The 22,183-nt window shown below is 35.7% G+C and overlaps 1 protein-coding gene across 1 annotated transcript in view; it reads left to right on the forward strand.

Moving 5' to 3' along the window:
* Positions 1 to 22,183, forward strand: part of CNTN5 (contactin 5) — a 488,760-nt gene that overhangs the window by 460,948 nt on the left and 5,629 nt on the right. The window contains exons 21-22 of the mRNA XM_055320376.1: positions 14,283 to 14,469; positions 14,908 to 15,020. Of these exons, the coding sequence (XP_055176351.1) occupies positions 14,283 to 14,469; positions 14,908 to 15,020 (300 nt within the window). The remainder of the gene's footprint in view (positions 1 to 14,282; positions 14,470 to 14,907; positions 15,021 to 22,183) is intronic.

Consider the following 22,183-nt stretch of genomic DNA (forward strand, 5'->3'; position numbering starts at 1 on the left):
AAATCACTTTTTGTCCTTTAAATTTTGATATTTGCAAACACAGTTATGCCAGCCTTATAATGGTAAAAATTTCATAACATTGCAATGACTTCAATGAAATTTTGGCCTCCACATGACCTAGAGCCTTATAGGTAGTCTATGAACTTGAATAGTCCATAAATTCTGATCCCTACTTTGTGTTTTAGCCAGTAAGGGATACGATTTAGGGGGATAATTTCTAAAAGACAAAAAATAATTAGCATCCAACCCAAGATATTAGTTCCCTTTAAACTTAAATAGTGACCAAATATAGGATTTGTACACCAGCATGGTTTCAGACTGAAAACACATTTTTTAATTCTACTTGAGGCTTTAAATAATGCTTGGAAAATATTTGATTAATATGCTGCTAACATTAGATAATGGTTTCTATGATAAAGAATTCACACAATCATTCTTAAAAGTTACAGGAAGGACCATTTTTGAAACTTTTATCTATGCAATGTCATGAATTTATTTTTTATAATGCTTCAATGTATTATTTGGGAGTCATAATTCAGTATCTTATCATGACTGGATATTTATTTAATTAATATCTCCTTGTTTCCCTATCCATGCTACAGGACCGTATCTATTCACCAATGAATCTCAGCAACCAGTAGTACTTGGCCCATGACAGCTACAATAAATATTTGTTGAATGAATGAATATCTATGCTTCACAATCAGCCCCTTTTAATATCACTATGGAAGACATTGGGGTAGCCTACCCTGCTCTCCTTCAGTGGGCCAGTTCACATCCCCCCAGCTTCTGCAAGTGTTGGCTGCTAGTGGTTTCAGTTTCTCCTTTGGAGAATTGCCCTTCACTGAGGGGTGCTGCTTTACCTGAAAAATTTCCTTCCCACAAGTAGGCAATCCAAAGCCAATGACTGACTGACACTGGTCCCTTGACTAAAAGAGAAAACAACTTTATGGTGCATTTTACAATGCAGAGCCTTTGCTGTGTGCATCAGACCAAGGCTGGATTGATTACCTGAGACCAGGTAATTAATCCAGATAATCAATTGCTCAGCTCCCTCTCTTTCCTCATCCTCCTCTCCTCCTTTCTTTAAAGGTTTGCCTGCAAGCACTTTCAAAATAAATCTTATGCACTCAAGTCTCTGTCTCAATCTCTGTTTCTGGAGAGCCCAACCTAAAACAACTACATAAGTATAGACTAACCTAGACTTCTGAATCAAAACATCTGGTGTGCATACTTTTAGAAGGGCACAAAGTGTATCTTTGGTGAACAAAGGAGCAAGGGATCCAGGTTTCCACAATTCAGAGTGGTATTTCTCTCACACAGCCAGTCACTCTCTCTTTTTTTTTTTTTCTACATGACATCCACATTCCCACTGTAACTCACAGTATAATAATAGCTCTCTTGGAGGTCCTGCAAACATCACATAAGATTTAAATTTGTGCACAATTATTCTCTTTCTAAATATAAATCATTCATTCATTAACAAATATTTTTTGAGGAATCACTAAGTATCTTTCAAACTTTAAACTAGATGCTAGGGATAAAACAATGAGCAAAATGATGTCTGTCCTCATGAAGCTCATATTGAAGTAGGAAAGGCAAATAATAGACAAATCAACAAATAAATGTGTCATATGATTTCAATTATAATAAATACTATGTAGAAAAATAAAATTGAATAAGAAGGTAGAGAGTGGAAGTGTGCTATTTATAAAGATTTGAAAAGTCACCCTTTCTGAGATTGTGACATTTGAATTGCAATGTAACCAAATGACAGTGAAAGAGGTAGAGACAAGGCAAACTCAAAGTCTCTAAAGTAACAGTATTCTGGCCTGTTCAAAGAACAGGAAGGCAGTGATTTGCATGAGATAGCAGTGAAGAACAGGGAGGGGATAGCAAAATGTTAGAAAGAGCACCAAGACAAGGACCAGATTATATGGAGTATTGTGAATCACAGAAAGGAGTCTGGATTTTATCCCAAGTATAAGGAGAAGGAATTAAAAGATTTTTGAACAGGAAGAGTCAAGTCAGTATCTGATATATTTTAAAAGTCTCTCTTAGTCTAGGGGGTAGAGAATAGACTCTAAACAAGATATCAGGGAGAACAGAGAAAGGTAGTTGTTCCAACCTAGGTGACAATGAAATTGCTTTTAAAAAAAATAATAATTTATTTATTTTAGAGAGAGGGAGAGGGAGAGAATGGGGGCGGGGATAGAGGCAGAGGGAGAGGGAGAGAAACTCAAGTAGACTCCTTGCAGAGTACAGAGCCTGATGCAGGGCTCAATCTCACAATCCATGAGATCACAACCTGAATTGAAATCACAAGTTGGATACTTAACCAACTGAGCCACCCAAGCACCCCAAACAATGAAGTTGCTTTTGACTGGAACAGTCACAATGAAACTGAAGGGAAGTGGACTTTTTAAAATATATTTTATATAGATGTATATTTTATATACATTAAAATATATTTTATATAGGTGTATATTTTATATAGATGAATTCATTGAAAATGAATTCAGTATGAACTAAGAAAAGGAAAGGAATAAAAAATATTTCCAGAGTTTTTGACCCAAGAAACTGAGTGAATAGCATGTCATTCACATAAGATGACAGAGAAAGAAGAGTGGGTGTTAGTGAAAAACAAATCTTGGATTCTGGTTTAAGTGTGTTTTAATTCTATGAGACTTTTATTTCACAAAAAACTTATCAAGTAGATCTAATGCCAAGAGAAAAGGTAGAGATGGAGATTTAACTACAAGGAATCATCAGTATATAAATGGTTTTTACGTATATATTGGCTGAGATCACTGATGTTGATAAAGAAGATGTTTCAGAATTGATGCCTGACCATTTGGAACTCAATAAAGAAAGACAGCCTGCTCAACAAAACTAAGGGAGAATTTCTGAAGAAATTCAGAAGCTAGGAGAAAAATTGTTCTACTGAGTGAAATGCTGCAGAAAAATTCAGAAAGATAAGGCTTGTGATTGCAAAATGGATATGGGAATGCACAGTACCTAGTGACTTTGGTGAGAGTTTTATGGAATGCTATGACCAAGGCTTGACTAGAGATCAAAAGCAAGACCATTAAGAAGTAATATTCAAAAGTATGAGAGCACAACATTTTTGCCAAATATATGTCATTTAAAGTGGATATGTATCCAAAAAATGGGAATATCCCTAAGAATAGAATGTTAATAGGAACCAAATTCTGGAATAATCATCACAATGACTGCATTTTAAATTCACGTAAATTAACAAAAATCCTGACAACTATTTTTACTTAGAAACACAAAATCCAAGACACAGCAACATTTATATTATTTTATAGTGCCTTATAAATTGTTTTTAAGAATATGGCATCTTGTCAAATCAAAACACCTACAATAGATAAGCAAAAAATAGAAATCTAAGCATAACACTAAAAAACCCTATCAAACCACAAACAAAGAAAGGAACAGAGAAGAACTGCATAAACAACCAGAAAACATATAACAAAGTAACAATAGGTACATACCTCTCAATAGTTACTTTAAATGTGAATGGCAGATGGAAAAGTAGGGTGTATAGTAAAAAAAGTACTAGGCTAAAATTCTATATTCCTTACTGTTATGATTTCTAATTTCATCATCTACCATCTACCATTTACCATCCTACTATATGCTGTCCAGGCTGGTTAAAAATACATAATCTTTAAAAAAAAAAAACTGAAATTTTGGGATGCCTGAGTGGCTCAGAGGTTGGGCATCTGCCTTTGGCTCAGGGCGTGATCCAGGGGTCTAGGATCAAGTCCCCTATCAGGCTCCCTGCATGGAGCCTGCTTCTCCATCTGCCTGTGCCCCTGCCTCTTTCTCTGTGTCTCTCATGAATAAATAGAGTCTTAAAAAAAAAAGGTGAATGGACTAAATGCTCCAGTGAAAAGGATTGAAAAAAGTAAGAACCATCTATACACTACCTACAACAGATTCACTTCAGACCTAAGGATACATGCAGATTAAAAGAGAAGGGCTAAAAAACTAAATACTATGCAAATTGGAGCAAAAAGAAAAATGGGGTAGCAGAGCTTCTATCAGACAAGATAGACTTTAAAACAAGAGACAAAAAAGAACACTACATAATGATAAAGGGAACAATCTAACAAAAGAATATAACAATTGTAAATATTTATGCACCCAACACAGAAGGACTTAAATACATAAAGCAGCAATTAACAGACATAAAAGAAAAAAGTGACAGTAATAATAGTAGGGGACTTTAACAGCCCATGTACATCAATGGATAGATCATCTCCATAGGAAATCAATAAGGAAACAGCAACTCTAAATGACACATTGTGCCAAATGGATCTAACAAAAATATTCAGAACATTCCATCCCAAAACAGAAGAGATGCATATTATCAAGTATACATGGAGCATTTTCTAGAATATATCATGTTAAGCCACAATAGAAGTCTCAATAAGTTCAAAAACATTGAAATTATGTCATGCATCTTTTCTGACCACAACACAAGAAATCACAAGAAAAAATCTGGAAAGAACTCAAATACATGGAGGTTAAATTACATGCAACTAAATAATGAATTGGTCAGCCAAGAAATCAACATGGAAATCAAAAAATACATGGAGACAAATAAAAATAAACACACAGGGAATCAAAATCTTTGGGATGCAGCAAAAACTGTTCTAAGAGGGAAGATTATAGCAATACAGGCCTACCTCACAAAACAAGAGAATTCTCCAACAACCTAAACTTACACGCAAAAGAGCAAGAAAAAGAACAAAGCCCCAAGGCAGTATAGAAAGGAAATAATAAAAATTAAGGGAAAACGTCATCTTGTGTGTGTGTGTATATATATATATATATATATATATATATATATATATATATATTCTCACATACATACATACACACACGTATATAATTAAATGTATACTTTTTTATAATCAGAAAAAGAAAACTTTATATAATTCAGTGGCCAAAGGCAACATTAACAATTATTTCAAGTAATATATGGTCAGCAAAAACTATTTTATATTTATACTATTTCTTAACTGGATAGTTGAATGTAGTTTTATTTATTTTTTTTTTTTTTATAAATTAATTTTTATTGGTGTTCAATTTACCAACATACAGAATAACACCCAGTGCTCATCCCGTCAAGTGTCCCCCTCAGTGCCCGTCACCCATTCACCCCCACCCCCCGCCCTCCTCCCCTTCCACCACCCCTAGTTCGTTTCCCAGAGTTAGGAGTCTTTATGTTCTGTCTCCCTTTCTGATATTTCCCACACATTTCTTCTCCCTTCCCTTATATTCCCTTTCACTATTATTCATATTCCCCAAAAGAATGAGAACATACACTGTTTGTCCTTCTCCGATTGACTTACTTCACTCAGCATAATACCCTCCAGTTCCATCCACGTTGAAGCAAATGGTGGGTATTTGTCGTTTCTAATGGCTGAGGAATATTCCATTGTATACATAGACCACATCTTCTTTATCCATTCATCGTTCGATGGGCACCGAGGCTCCTTCCACAGTTTGGCTATTGTGGACATGGCTGCTAGAAACATCGGGGTGCAGGTGTCCCGGCATTTCATTGCATCTGAATCTTTGGGGTAAATCCCTAACAGTGCAATTGCTGGGTCGTAGGGCAGGTCTATTTTTAACTCTTTGAGGAACCTCCACACAGTTTTCCAGAGTGGCTGCACCAGTTCACATTCCCACCAACAGTGCAGAAGGGTTCCTTTTCTCCGCATCCTCCCCAAAATTTGTGGTTTCCTGCCTTGTTAATTTTCCCCATTCTCACTGGTGTGAGGTGGTATCTCATTGTGGTTTTGATTTGTATTTCCCTGATGGCAAGTGATGCGGAGCATTTTCTCATGTGCATGTTGGCCATGTCTATGTCTTCCTCTGTGAGATTTCTCTTCATGTCTTTTGCCCATTTCATGATTGGATTGTTTGTTTCTTTGGTGTTGAGTTTAATAAGTTCTTTATAGATCTTGGACACTAACCCTTTATCTGATATGTTATTTGCAAATATCTTCTCCCATTCTGTAGGTTGTCTTTGAGTTTTGTTGACTGTATCCTTTGTTGTGCAAAAGCTTCTTATCTTGATGAAGTCCAAATAGTTCATTTTTGCTTTTGTTTCTCTTGCCTTCGTGGATGTATCTTGCAAGAAGTTACTGTGGCCGAGTTCAGAAAGGGTGTTGCCTGTGTTCTCCTCTAGGATTTTGATGGAATCTTGTCTCACATTTAGATCTTTCATCCATTTTGAGTTTATCTTTGTGTATGGTGAAAGAGAGTGGTCTAGTTTCATTCTTCTGCATGTGGATGTCCAATTTTCCCAGCACCATATATTGAAGAGACTGTCTTTCTTCCAGTGGATCGTCTTTCCTCCTTTATCGAATATTAGTTGACCATAAAGTTCAGGGTCCACTTCTGGGTTCTCTATTCTGTTCCATTGATCTATGTGTCTGTTTTTGTGCCAGTACCACACTGTCTTGATGACCACAGCTTTGTAGTACAACCTGAAATCTGGCATTGTGATGCCTCCAGCTATGGTTTTCTTTTTTAAAATTCCCCTGGCTATTCGGGGTCTTTTCTGATTCCACACAAATCTTAAAATAATTTGTTCTAACTCACTGAAGAAAGTCCATGGTATTTTGATAGGGATTGCATTAAACGTGTAAATTGCCCTGGGTAACATTGACATTTTCACAATATTAATTCTGCCAATCCATGAGCATGGAATATTTTTCCATCTCCTTGTGTCTTCCTCAATTTCTTTCAGAAGTGTTCTGTAGTTTTGAGGGTATAGATCCTTTACCTCTTTGGTTAGGTGTATTCCTAGGTATCTTATGCTTTTGGGTGCAATTGTAAATGGGATTGACTCCTTAATTTCTCTTTCTTCAGTCTCATTGTTAGTGTATAGGAATGCCATTGATTTCTGGGCATTGATTTTGTATCCTGCCCCGCTACCAAATTGCTGTATGAGTTCTAGCAATCTTGGGGTGGAGGCTTTTGGGTTTTCTATGTAGAGTATCATGTCATCACCAAAGAGGGAGACTTTGACTTCTTCTTTGCCAATTTGAATGCCTTTAATGTCTTTTTGTTGTCTGATTGCTGAGGCTAGGACTTCCAGTACTATGTCGAATAGCAGTGGTGAGAGTGGACATCCCTGTCTTGTTCTTGATCTTAGGGGAAAGGCTCCCAGTGCTTCCCCATTGAGAATGATATTTGCTGTGGGCTTTTTGTAGATGGCTTTTAAGATGTTGAGAAATGTTCCCTCTATCCCTACACTCTGAGGAGTTTTGATCAGGAATGGATGCTGTATTTTGTCAAATGCTTTTTCTGCATCTATTGAGAGGATCATATGGTTCTTGGTTTTTCTCTTGCTGATATGATGAATCACATTGATTGTTTTACGAGTGTTGAACCAGCCTTGTGTCCCGGGGATAAATCCTACTTGGTCATGGTGAATAATTTTCTTAATGTGTTGTTGGATCCTATTGGCTAGTATCTTGTTGAGAATGTTTGCATCCATGTTCATCAGGGATATTGGCCTGTAATTCTCCTTTTTGGTGGGGTCTTTGTCTGGTTTTGGAATCAAGGTGATGCTGGCCTCATAGAACAAATTTGGAAATACTCCGTCTCTTTCTATCTTTCCAAACAGCTTTAGTAGAATAGGTATGATTTCTTCTTTAAACGTTTGATAGAATTCCCCAGGGAAGCCATCTGGCCCTGGACTTTTGTGTCTTGGGAGGTTTTTGATGACTGCTTGAATTTCCTCCCTGGTTACTGGCCTGTTCAAGTTCTGTATTTCTTCCTGTTCCAGTTTTGGTAGTTTGTGGCTTTCCAGAAATGTGTCCATTTCTTCTAGATTGCCTAATTTATTGGCGTAGAGCTGTTCATAATATGTTTTTAAAATCGTTTGTATTTCCTTGGTGTTGGTAGTGATCTCTCCTTTCTCATTCATGATTTTATTAATTTGAGTCTTCTCTCTCTTCTTTTTAATAAGGCTGGCTAATGGTTTATCTATCTTATTAATTCTTTCAAAGAACCAACTCCTGTTTTTTTTGACATGTTCCACAGTTCTTCTGGTCTCGATTTCCTTGAGTTCTGCTCGAATCTTTAACTCTCTTCTTCTGATGGGTGTAGGATCTATTTGCTGTTTTTTCTCTAGCTCCTTTATGTGTAAGGTTAGCTTTTGTATTTGAGTTCTTTCCAGTTTTTGAATGGATGCTTGTATTGCAATGTATTTCCCCCTTAGGACTGCCTTTGCTGCATCCCAAAGATTTTACATGGTTATATCTTCATTCTCCTTAGTTCCCATGAATCTTTTTAATTCTTCCTTAATTTCCTGATTGACCCTTTCATCTTTTAGCAGGATGGTCCTTAACCTCCACTTGTTTGAGGTCCCTCCAAACTTCTTGCCAATATTCTTTAGTATATTTTCTTTAGATAGTGGTGACAGCTTCTAGGAAAAATAAATACAGATTTATTTAGTAAATTGTATCCAATGTTATGTTCTTGCTGCATTTTAAAACTTCTCACCTCATAGCCTTTAAATACTATTGAACTGCTTCATAAATATTCAAAAGTGTAACTAAGCATTGTTTATCTTATTTGATTCATGGAATTGCATTCTTTATAGTAAAATTACTGCTGGGCACAAAGGAACTAATATGCATGTAATCTAATAATACTGACTGCCAGCGTATATGAATATTGATTGTGAATAGCCTATTTAATAACTATATCATCTAATGCTAAACTCAGGAGATTAGGAAGCCGGAGATCAAGTAAATTGAGGCAAGAGAGACATTCTTGACTGAAACAGATTTATTTTCTGGGAAATGTTTTCCTTATTTATAAGATTTTGAAGCTCTCAGTAGAAGGACATGGCTACGATTAGGTGTTACATCAGAAAAGAGGAATATAAAAGGCAAGTTAAGCATTATTAGGGAAAATGTCATAGTGTTTCAAAGTTTATCTGAAGGTGAGGAATTACTAGAGAAAGCAGGCTCGAAATGAAATGTCTACGTCCTAATCCTCAGTGTACATTAGTTACAACTTTTGAATTTAAGAATGGCAGTGAATTGAATGGAAGCACATAAAACTAGCTTTTCTTGATTTCTCTTAAAGTAACCATGAAACCATAAGAGAAGAGAAAACCCTTACTGCAATTGCAATGAGGGGTATAAAACAAAATTATTTAGCAGCATTTTCTAGTTTTTTCTTTACTTTCATCTTTGTGCAATGACCCAGCCTCAAAATTCCATTTTCTAGGTTCAAGTAAGCAATGAAATAGCCTCTGGCCTCCTTCCCTTTTATCTTTTTCTTCAGTGAAACAAACTAGAGTCACTTACTTGAAGCTTTGTCTCTCAGAGCAGGCCTGAGTAGATTTATGTGTGTTGCTTGGAGAATATGAATGGAGGTTTGTACTAACAACCGATAATCTAGCATCTACCTGCACAGCATAGGCCAATGGTCTGGAATATGCATACTGTTAGAGAGGGATGTCTTCCCATTCAAACAAACTTTAACACCCTTTTAGAATACCATTAAAGATCAGTTAGGATTAGCCTAATCATCCAAGGATGATTAAACAGAATAAAATTCTCTGAAAGAAAAAAACAAATGATAAGGCTCAGTATGAATTCCTTTCCATATCAAAGATTTTCTTGTAAATCAGAAGAAAAAATTAAAACATATGATTCTAGATAGTGATAAGAAAAAGGAGAACATTTCTTATGTATTTAAGGAGCTATCCAGAATATGAAGAGAATGCACAAAACAAAAAAAGTAATTAAATTAAAATATTCATTAGAAGCAATAAAATGCAAGTTTGATACTACTAAATATTTGAACTAGTGCTTCAGAGTACAAACTTAAGAAGTAACCCCAAAATGAAAACTTAATGAATAAGGAAATTTAAGGTGAGAGAGAAAATGGCAGATGTGAAGGACAAGAAAAATTTGGTCCATAAGCAATAGGTAACCTGTCAAGAAGATTAAATAAATAGAGCAAAAGCAGTAACAACAACAAAGAAAAAAATCCAATGTAAACAAACAGTCCCAAATCAAAATAACCAAAATATATACCACAGAGTTTCAGGAAATATTAAAGTCTTACCAACTCTGTCTTTGAAGTGCCCATAACTAATCACCGTAACCCTAGTTCAAGCCATCTTCATTCCCTACCCAGTCTCTGGCAACACCTTCTAACTGCTCTCCTGCATCTACTCTAGCCCCTTTCCAATCTCCTCTCCATACTGCAACCATTGCCAAATAAAATAAACAAACAGATAAATTAAGATAGTTTCATATAGTGTCATGATTACAAGTGATAATAACAAAACTCAGAATGACATAAAAGAGAGATGGTTTCTTTAGAGAAGTGGTCAAGGGAGACTTCTCAGGTAAACTGAACCATTGGTGAAAAGAGAGCCATTTAGAGAAAAAAGATCTATGAAAGAACTTCCAGGGAGATGGCACCAGAAATTCAATTAGGAATGTGAGTGAATGTCTGAGGATGTAAAATGAGATTGGAGAAGGACATGGAGACCGTATCAGGTAGGGCCTTGGAAACCATGATAAGGAGTTTGGAATTTATTCTAAGTGCAATATGGAAGGTTTTTAACAAGGAAACAATCTGATTTATGTATGTTTAAAAAAACAATAAAAACAACAACAAAAGAACAAACTTTGGACTGTTGAGTGTATATTTTCAAAAAACAAATTTGATCATGTTGAACTCCCACCTTCATCCCTGCTTAAAATCCTTCAATGTGTTATCATTGTTCCTAACTTCTTTTTTAAAAGATTTTATTTATTTATTCATCAGAGACACACAGAGAGAGAGAGAGGCAGAGACATAGGCAGAAGGAGAAGCAGGCTCCCTACGGGGGGACCCTGATGCAGGACTGAATCTCAAGACCAAGGATCATGACCTTAGCCAAAGGCAGACACTCATCCACTAGCCACCCAGTTGCCCCTGTTCTTAACTCCTAAACACAGAAAAGCCCCAAGATATAGCCCCATCTTTTGTCTCTAGGACTAAAATAAACCACAGTTACCCTCAACTTCCACATCAGCCTAGCCGGACTTTTTTCAGCCCTATAGATAATTTGTTCTCCTCTCCAGACTGCACACACTATTCCTCTGCCTCCCCTCCCTCTTTGCCTGCTTAACTCCTACCCTTCTTTCTACCAATGCTCAACTGCCTCTCTTAGTAAAGCCTTCCCTGACTAGCCTCTCTCTACTGAGACCTAGTTCATATCATACATCTCTAACAGGTAGCTTGTCAGAACCACAATTTTACATTTGTGTGGTTATTCATTCAATGGCAATTTTAACTATTATTTTTTAATCAATAAACTTTTTTTAAAGCAGTTTTAGGTCTATAGCAAATTTGAGCAGAATATAAAGAGAATTCCCACATACTCCTATCCCCACACACCTACCACCTCCCTCACTACATTTATTAAATTCAAGGACTACAATATTGAATGAACAGTGATCACTGAGTGTAGTTAAAGATGTAGAAATAAGTGACTGCAGAAACTAAGAAAAAAGCTGTATTTTTTAAAATCTAACAGGTAGCGAAAATCCGGAGAAGATAAAATATTAGGGAGACTCCTTCACTGATTGTATATATATATAACTATTTGAAAACTGAGAAGTAGGAAAAAGTTCACAACTCAACCACTAACCATTTATTGCAACTGGCAAAAATCATGGTTTTCAGATCCTGCAATTTCATGTAAAAGAACTAGGTTGTGCGTGACATGAATATCCTAGAACCATCACACCAGAAAATCAACTATACTATCTGCATAGTGATACTTATAATTATCCTGGAGAGTCAACTTTGGAAAAAAATGGATATTTAATAAGAAGAGCCATCCTGTAAATTTAGGTTCAAATCTATACTCTTATCTCAATATCTTACAGATATTAGCTGACTCAAGTCATGCTTCCTGTCTGCCACTAATCATATCATATGTCATTATAAATTTAAATAAAGTTTTTAAGAGACAAAATTGGACAATCAAAACAATATGAAGGATATCAAAACCAAGATACTAATTGATTTACAAATAAGAATAATCAGAAATATTAAAACATTAATAAAAAATAATTCAAGTAGTTTAGTGATAATAAGTAGTAGTTTAGTGATAATTCAAGTAGTTTAAAAATGATTCATAAAACTGAGGTAAGTATTTTGCCTATTTTATAAACAAGGATATAGAAATTCAGTGGTTAAGTAATTTGTTCAATTATATACAGATTACAGATTAAAAAAAAAAAGGTAAGTTTCAAATATAGGCTTTCTGGCCCCCAACCCATGATTGACCTAGAGTTTGCAATAGTTTGATATATCCTAAACTCATAAACTATTTTTGGAAATGAAAATTTGTACAAAGTATTTGAAAACTAATGTGACATTTTTTTATAACAAAAAGCCTAACAGTTTTTGTCATTTTAGACCCCATAATCTTCTGTGTGGTGTTCTATCCTGGAGAACTAATCCAATATGTAGAAAACAATACAGGTGAAGATATTTATGGCAACATTTTAATTAAAAAAGCATTAGTTGGAAAATACCCAAATGTTCCACAATAGGACACTGGTTAAATAATATTTGATATACCGACATATAATAGAATATTACTTTGAAAAATGAGAAAATATTTATATGTAACTATAATGTTAGAGAATAAAAGTAGGACATAAATTATAGGTACATAATTATATTAAATATATGTAATGAAAATATAAGAAGAGATACACAGACACAATTATCTGTGATAAAATAGTAGGTTATCTATGCTTCCAGTTTTAGATATTTATATATTTTTTAATGTTTTTAACCTAATTTCAAGTGATTTCATATAGAGCTCAAAGTGTATGGGTTGATTAAATATATCATCAGGATGGAAATTGAATCATTGGAGAAAAAAATTGAATGAAGAAGTCTCAACCTTAAGGTGTGTGTGACTTCTGACTACTGTTGTTACCTCAACTCTGATTTAAGAAGTATCAAAGAAGCACAATGTTAAACTCCAAATATTTTGTTTTTGTTTTTGTTTTTCTTCTTTCCCATCAGGGGAAAAAATGAGGGGGCAAATAATCCATTTCACTGTGAAAGTAACAACTCCTTTAAAAAAAAAAACAAAAAAAAACAAAAAGAGAATGTGTGGAATTTTTTTTTTTTTTAGATTTTTCTGCAGGTTTTATTTTTTAATTCCTTTTAGATAAGCTTTTTATTTTAATTCCAGTAAAATTAACAGACTGACTTCTTATGGCTATGCTGGAAATGGCAGTCATGCCTAAGACTAAGAATATTTCTATAAAAAACAAAAACCCCTCACTGCCCACAATGTATAGCAGCAACCTTAGGTGAAAGCCTCTGGAAAATGTGGTGTTTGGCTTTCTAGCTTCTACTGTAGACAAAGTACTTGAAGAAGGATGAAAGTGATCTACTTCTTTCACCAAGTAATTAATTGGGGGGAGGAGGAGACAATGTTCCATTGTTTTTACTACAATAAGTAAGTAGAAGAATAAAAACTACTCTTTATCCACTTAAATATAGTAACATTCTAATGTCGGACATAGTGTTAAACTTTAGGTATACAAAGACAATTATTTACATTTACAAAGCGTTCAAATTTGGGATAGGAGCAGCTACCATGAGCTTATATCAGGAAAGATCATCTCAATGCATAAACTGTGCTTTGATAGAAAAGTTCCTTTCTGTCTCCCTCCCATATCCTAGCCATGTGATATGTCTACATTTAGAGCACTCCCAGGCATGGCGAGTGGTCTCTGACACCTCTTCTCTATTAAACCCATATAGCTTGTGTTATTCACCTTTATGAGGGCCCAGAAGGAAATATTATTCATGTCTCTTTCTCAAATAATGCATTCAAAGCTCCATGGCTTTGAAAGGTAAAAGGTTCTGACAACCAATGAGAAAAGAGTGCCTCAATTTCTTTGAATGATCCTTCCTTAATGTCAGGATATATTTTTGGCTCTTTCCAAGCAACTCATGCTACCAGGTTAGAAGGGAGCACCTTTTGTCGCCCTGCTGAGTACTGCTATGACGCACACAGATGCAAATCAGGCAGTGACTAAGACTGATTTTTGCCTCATTAGTAGTACCTGTTAATTGAATAATACAAGAATGATTTCTTAGGGCTTTAGGAAAACATCAAACAATCTACAAGTATAGAAGAAACTTCAAAATTAATCTGTCATTTAATAATTTGTTGACAGGTTGGTTATTGGAAAGACATGGAACAAGAAGATGCAGCAGAAACAGTCAAAACTAGAGCGAATGAGTCATCTGTCATTCTGACAGGATTAGAAGGAAATACTTTGTACCACTTCACAGTGAGAGCTTATAATGGAGCTGGATATGGGCCACCTAGCCCTGAAGTGCGTGCAACCACCAAGAAATCTCGTAAGTGACCTGGGCTTTTTGTTTGTTTCAGACAAAAGGGAAACATCTTTTAAGATGTTTGAAAGTCATGTGAGGTACATAATATAAGGAGAGTTGAAGGGGAGTTTTGATTCACAGTCTTGCTTGAATGCTTAGATCTGAATTCCAAAACTAGCTCAGAAAATTTTGCATTCACAACAGATAAAAGTTATCTTCCTGTGAAACAAGGCCAAGCAATTTCGACACAGAAGAAAGATAAAAGAATTCTGGTTCAAAAGCTCAGTAGATGAGCTATTAAAATGACACTGGAGCAAAAACACTCCTTATCTGATTCCGCCTGGAAAGAAGCCTATGGTGCCACCAACCACTAACCACAAGAAAACACTGAAATACAAAGATTTAAGTGAAGACATGTAATCAAGACTCTTTGTCAGTTCACTTTCACTTTTTATTTTGCAGCCCCTAGTCAAGCACCCAGCAACCTCAGGTGGGAACAGCAAGGCTCCCAGCTTTCTCTGGGCTGGGAACCAGTCAGACCATTAACCAATGAATCTGATGTCATGGGCTACAAGGTCAGTATAGTTTCTTCACTCTTTTGTATACATAGTCACCTTGAAAACCGTTATTATGAGGATGTACAATTCATAAGGCATAAAAAAGCCATTAGCGTACCTGTTTTTCCCCAGTCATCTTCTACCTAAAACTTAGAAGAAAGCCTCCCTGTAATGGGGAAGCCAAGGCAGTCAAAAACAGTTTTAACTGTGCAAAGCATGGAAAGGGAATGAGTGGGGAAAGCAGTAACAATTTGAATACAGGATGAAGTTGGCTCTCTGAACCAGTGTCAGGACAAGCAGAGCTTATGCAGAGAGTCCTGGCATCCCCTCCCAGAAGACAAACTTTTTCTGGCAGATGACAAAGACTAGATGACTTCATATGAGTGTAGAGACTATTAGTAAAAGAAGAAGAAATGCTAGGGCTGGTACACTGGGTTAAGTCCATGGAGAGACAGCAAGCTACAAAATAGGCACAGCCCTTCACGTACAGTCATCCTGAAATGTGCCAGCAAGAGAGCTGGAAGTATGAAAGCATTTGGTTTGTTTTTGAAAAACAACTTTATCGGGATGCCTGGGTAGCTCAGCGGTTAAGCATCTGCCTTTCAGCTCAGGGCATGATCCCATATCCGGCTCCCTGCAGGGAGTCTGCTTCTCCCCCCTGCCTATGTCTCTGCCTCTGTGTCTCTCATGAATAAATAAGAAAATAAATTTTTTTTTAAAAAAAGAAAGACAACTTTATTTCTAATTTTTAAATATATGTGGCCTACATACGGATTTGGTTGAATTTCAATTATTTTTCATCAGGTTCCATTATTGTCTTAAACTTCATACAGAACCATATGTTGAATATTATTTATATCAGAAATTTTAAGCATTTTAGTAATATTTAGACTGAAAATCATCATTTATGTGGTTTTTCAATCATCAGAAATGGCAACAGTATTTTGTACATAAAGTGCTAAAATTGTGAAGCTAAAAACTGAAGAAGTTATAAATGAAATATATTTTTAAGGTAAATAATTCCCATTAATCATATTTTAAGACACAAATTATGTTATTACTTACAGACTATAATTAGCATGGTTGGCAGACACCCTCATTACTCAAACATACACTACTGAAATCTGTTCTAATCCTCAGTGATATTGAATATGATCTTTCGAGGGAGGGCAGGTGAGCCATTTTTCATACCCTTCTCTTAGTGCTCTTCCTATACTCTTACCCCAAATAACCATGTCTTTACAACTTTCCTCTAAGGCAAATAAACCCTTGATAATTAGAGATAGCAGTATGGTCAGAAATGGTGATAGACCTTCCGAGAGCCAATCTAACATCATTAGACATGGTAAGCAAACTCCCAAACTAGAGAGGCATGGTAGAAAACAAGGAAAAGTGACATGAAAGCATATGTCAGAACCAATAAGCATAAGGCACCTCTCAGGTACTAATACTTGAAGAATATGTGAGGTTGAACATAGGGTTCCCAGGCAAGGTGATCCTTCTTTTGCTCACAATTACCCCATCTATCTCTGTCACTGTTCTTCCTCTTTATATGCGGCTGTTTCGCCAACTAGATTATATATATAATTGAAGGCAAAAACTCTTTCTCATCACTTTATCCCCAATGCTTCTAGAATGGATGAATAAATTAACTAAATTAACCCAGCTGGAAGTATATCATGCAATTACTCATATGTGTGTATTATCAGATGTGTGCTTTTCCAGTATGATCTTCCCATTTGTTAGGTGTAGCTGGAAAAGAGCACTAGCTTCTGAATCAGACTTTCATTCAAATCCTAGTTATGTAACTCTGAGCAAGTTGCTTAATCTTTCTGCGTCTCATTTTCTTAATTTCAAAAGGGCACAAATAACAATAAAATAATATCTACCATACAACATTATTTTAAGGATTAAGATAATTTATGTAAAATAGCATATAGCTGTTAGCGTATAGAAAGTGCTCATTTCAAAATAGCTACTATTTATTCTAATTGTTTTGGGAAAAGGATATCTGATTAGGTGAAATTTTAACCAAAGGAACTTATCTTTGAAAGTTGCATGCCAGCTCTGTCTTAAAGAAGACGGCACAGGTTAACCTTGGAATACCTTCTTGCTGGCGGAAGAATCATTAGCATATTCCATTTTAGTTGTATAAGTTAATAATAAGTAGGTACACATTGATAGAGGACTTTTTTTCTTTTATTTCCTTGAAATGGTTATACTTTCTTATGTCCTGGAGAAGAAAGAGTTCATTCCTAAAAAAGGAATCTGCTGATAATAAATGGAGTGAGACCTCAAAGCCTGTTCTTTTGCAACTAAATCTTGTTTTTTTTTTCCTAAAGATTTTATGTCTTTTTTCATGAAACACACACACACACACAGAGGCAGAGACATAGGCAGAGGGAGAGTCATGCTCCATGCAGGGAGTCCGATGTGGGACTCGATCCGAGAACTCCAGGATCACGCCTTGGGCCAAAGGCAGGTGCTCAACCGCTGAGCCACCCAGGCATCCCTGCAACTAAATCATATTAGAGCATCTGATGGACAGGATAATCCTCAGTGAGAGTCCTATTGGCAGAAATGTCACAAAGGGCCTGAGAGAAAGAGGACTTTAGGCAGATTAATGACTGAAGCTTAATGCAGAGCCTAGATTCTACTGGGCAAGTCTGATTTTCACAAAGCAGGTGGCTAAGGATGAAAGATCCTGCTAACACAGGTACAGTGACTGGGAATGTGATTAGAAACAATAGCTGCAATTTTTTTAAAAAAGATTTTATTTATTTATTCATGAGAGATACACACAGAGAGAGAGGCAGAGACACAAGCAGAGGGAGAGGCAGAGGGAGAAGTAGGCTCCAGACAGGGAGCCCTATGTGGGACTCGGTCCCGGGACCCCAGGGTCACACCCTGGGCCGAGGGCAGGCGCCAAACAACTGAGCCACCCAGAGATCCCCGTAGCTGCAAATTTAAACTACAGAGATATAACCCAGGGAACACAAACTTGTAGCCCCCTTTTCTTAGCATGACTTTGAGGAAAACTCCTCCAGCGTAGGCAAGGATCTACACTGCATATAAAGAGCTGTACCATCTGGCTGGAGGTTCACACAAGTATGGAGTGAACTCAGCCTCGGCTGAGCATGACCTCTTTAAGTTCTACCACAGCCCCTAAATTACTACCAGACCAAGAGTAACCTAATCATTGAATCAAGAATACCAGCATATATACCATACATACACACATGTACATGTATACACATACATCTTAAGCACAGTGACATAGAGCAGTCACAAAAGATTAACAAAAATAGGAACACTCAGCATACTCTTTCTCCATCCATGAGGTAATTTGAGGTAGAGGACTTCCTGCTAAACAGAGTACAAGAAAGCTTCCACAATTAATTGTAATATTAAAAGAAAAGTAAATTTATTTTTACTCTTTGTCTTTGCCAAGTTACTTTACTTTTAAAAGCAAAAGAGATCAGTAGAAATGAACATGGTGTGTAGGTTTGAGGCTGGGAAACTTTGAGTCCATACCTGAGGTTTAAAATGCAAGGACTGTGTATTCCATGTTTTGTATTAAGTCCAAAGTAGATGAATTCAGAAAACTCTTCATCTAGAAGTTTTCCAGAATGTGAAAATGATTGAAAAGTGATAAATATGGAGGAAAAAGAGATTTGTTCTCCAGACCTGATCCATAAATAATACACTCAATTTTTTTCTTATTCTTAGGATACTAAATACAGAATTGAACTCATTCTTTAAAAATAAACCTCAAAAAGAGCATAATAAAGTAATGATAATAAGATAAACCAGTGGAATTTGACATTCAATCAATCCATTTTCTTAGAAGCGTGGACCTTACTTCTTTACTTGTTTCAGAGATTTAAGTATCAACATATATAAAAACAAGATGTTAACAGAGAAAGATATGATGAGAAATTATGTGCAACGTGTTAAGAAGATAAACAGGTCTCTTCATCATAAATCAGGGACCTCAAAAATGACCCAGAATACAGTGGAAGAAGGATGGAATCAAGCCGTATATGGCTGTGTCAGAGAAGACACTCTAAAATGAAATCCATTCAGATAAATGTTAACTATTACCTAGTTGTAAAATTTCTTACTGCTTTTGAGATCATCCAAGAGATCTTAAGCATCTTGAGATTTCAGCAAGTCCATATTTGATAGCAATAATTTCAAGATATCACAGCTTTCCTTATAAAGTAAGAGAAATAGAAGCTTGAAAAACCAGAATAATATTAGGAAAAGACTGTCTCGCGAAGATATGGCTACAAACTATTCTCACTCAAATAGAATAACTCCCCATTTTAAAAGTTAAATCTAATTTGGGAGTTTACTTAGTGTATTTATAACTTCTTCAGTTCACTATTATGCCTTTTTTTCTTACATTTCCCAAGTTGAAAACAGCCACCTTTATTATTAATATATAATTTATAAGTGATTGTGAAAATGGAGCAAAAATTTCAAATAAATTTTTTCTAATTTAATGTTTTTTTCCCAAATAAACACTTTTAATGAAGAAAATGTAATTTTTATAATTCCTCTCATGTGGGGTCTGTATCTAGCGTCTTTAACTAATTTTGGCACATCTACTGCTGGCTTTCCTAAAGGAATACCAATAACAAAGCTGTGGAATAAAGCATATTCAGCCTTAATTCTCTTTAATAATCTTGAGAATGGAGGAATGTTTTCCTTATACTATGAAAGAAGTTTACCAATATAATAAAGTAAAACAACCATCTTATCTTCATCTTATTCTCATATAGATTTAAGCCCAAGTGAAAGGGAAAATAAATATTAAATGCCCAGGAGCTATAGTTAGTGGTCACTTGTGCAAACATCACATTCCCCACTAAGAGAAACTTCTGTCTATTCAGAAAACAAAACAAAACAAAGCAGTCAGAAGGAATTTGGGACAAGGACCTCAGGCTACATACCAAAGAAATGTTTTCTAGGCTACATCAGACAGTATCGTTTCCTAGATATATAACCCTTTCTCTATGTTTCCTCCCCCCTCACGTCTACTTTCTGCCTATTTACAGAGCCAGGCAGAGTAGGGAAATATCAGGCTCAAAGTTTACTGGTTATTATGTGTTCCATCAATATAGACAGAAGTCTTTATTTATTCAACTTAAATATCAGGGCCTTCCAGACTCTTGAGATGCATGTACACTTGGATTGATATTTGATTCCACATCCTACAGAACTCTGAAGACCACCTCTATATTTATCCAACTTCTCCAGGGAGCTTAATGTCTTTGTCCATTCTAGTCTCACTGACTTCCTGTATCTTGAAGCTGGTCCTTCATCTGATACTCACTCCACATATGGGATTCAGTCTCTTTCTTGTGATACCCACAAATTAAAAAGACTCCTATATAATGGCTTATACTATCCTCTTACATGTGATTATGCTTGAAGTTTTTTATAATAAAGTATTTTTAAAAATAAAACAGAAATGGCTTATATAACATCAAATATATATATATATATATATATATATATATATATATATATTTAGAAAGTAGACTTGATAGAAATGTTGGCAGCAGTGGGTCAAGCGAAAAGCATACCATACAAGCCAATATCTGAACAGTGCCAGTTCCCTTGCCCATAGGAAGTCTCGTTCTTAAAAGTGCTTTTGGCCGTCGTCCAGTCAGTGGTTTCTCACTGCTGCTTGTGGCCCTCCGACTTCTCTTCATCCTGCTACTATCATCTTGCTGACTTCTCCGCACCCTCCCATTGCCCCTGGGAGATCCCTCATCCTCTGTAATGAAGAGCACCTGTCCCCTTGACTATTCCCAAGATGCTCAGCTGCTGAACAGGCCTCCCGTTTAATAGGATACAGTTTTCTCAAGGGTACTTTTGGGTAAAACCAGTAAAAATTTACTGCTTTATCTTTAAGCCTACTCACAACATTATTGTGTCACCATCAGACATATAGACTAACCGTTTCCAGATTATGTGTTTCAGAATAGCAGTACCACATTAATTTTTGTTCAGAATCACTTCTTTAGATAATTCACCCCTCCCAGCTTGTTAAGTAGAATTTGAGAATAAATTTGAAAATACAATTTCCTTTATGCTGAAAGATAGCTGTCATCACAACTGCCATTCTGTAAATGTCCAAATTCTGAAAGTACTCCTTGGATTCCTTATTGCAATAACTATTTTTGACATGTCTTGATAACTCCTTAACCTTCTCATATTTCTCATTCTCATTTGTTTTGCTAAATCAGGATTTTAAAATAAGCTGAGATTCTCTCAAGCACCTAAGACTAACCATTAATTTAATATATGTTTTCACTGAGTATACCTACTTACTGACTCATAGCATCACATCTCCCTGGATGTACTGGTAAAAGCCACATTTAATCTCAAACTCCTTTTGCTACCATTGACTGATATTATTCCTGCTTTTACTTTTTGTTTCTAAATCTCAACTGATCCACAAATTTTTCTTCAACTCTGGATTTTATAGCAACATTAGATATGCATTACTAACTGCATTTTTCTTTGTCATAAGAGTTGTAATTTATTGAACCATAATAACTATGTCCTCTAAAATAGTCACTCCCCTGCCAATCCTCACCAATTTACATACTTTCCCATTGCCATAAATTTACTTTCTAATTACCTCATGTGGATGATCAGAATTCTAATTCATTATACTGCTATAGTCAAAATGAGAAGCATAAATTCTGATATAATTGTTATTTTTTTAAGCTGCTATGGGCATGCTCTAAGAAATGTTTCTGATTCCTCAAATCTTGACAAAGTACCACTTTGTGCATTGCTATATCACCAAATACATTTTCTATTGCAATATATATCACACTTCAATGCATTGGTATCTGTCTCACTATTATACTGTAAGTGCCATGAGAGCAGAAACCATGTGGTCTTTTCTGTTACAAGTCTCCAATATATAGCACTGTGCCTGACCCACATGATATGCCTGATAAATATTTGATGATACTCTTATCACTTTGCAACTACATTGAGGCTATGGCTTCCTTCCCTATGAGTATTTTAGTACATACAATTATTGCATATGCTAAATACTTTCAGGGGGAAGTTACTTCTCTCCTGAGACCCTGAAGTAAATTGAAATCTGTGAAAGATAAAGGAAGCGAAATGGAGGGACCATTCATTACCAG

Source organism: Nyctereutes procyonoides, unplaced genomic scaffold (genome assembly GCF_905146905.1).
Source record: "Nyctereutes procyonoides isolate TBG_1078 unplaced genomic scaffold, NYPRO_anot_genome, whole genome shotgun sequence".
NCBI classification, from domain to species: Eukaryota; Metazoa; Chordata; class Mammalia; order Carnivora; family Canidae; genus Nyctereutes; species Nyctereutes procyonoides.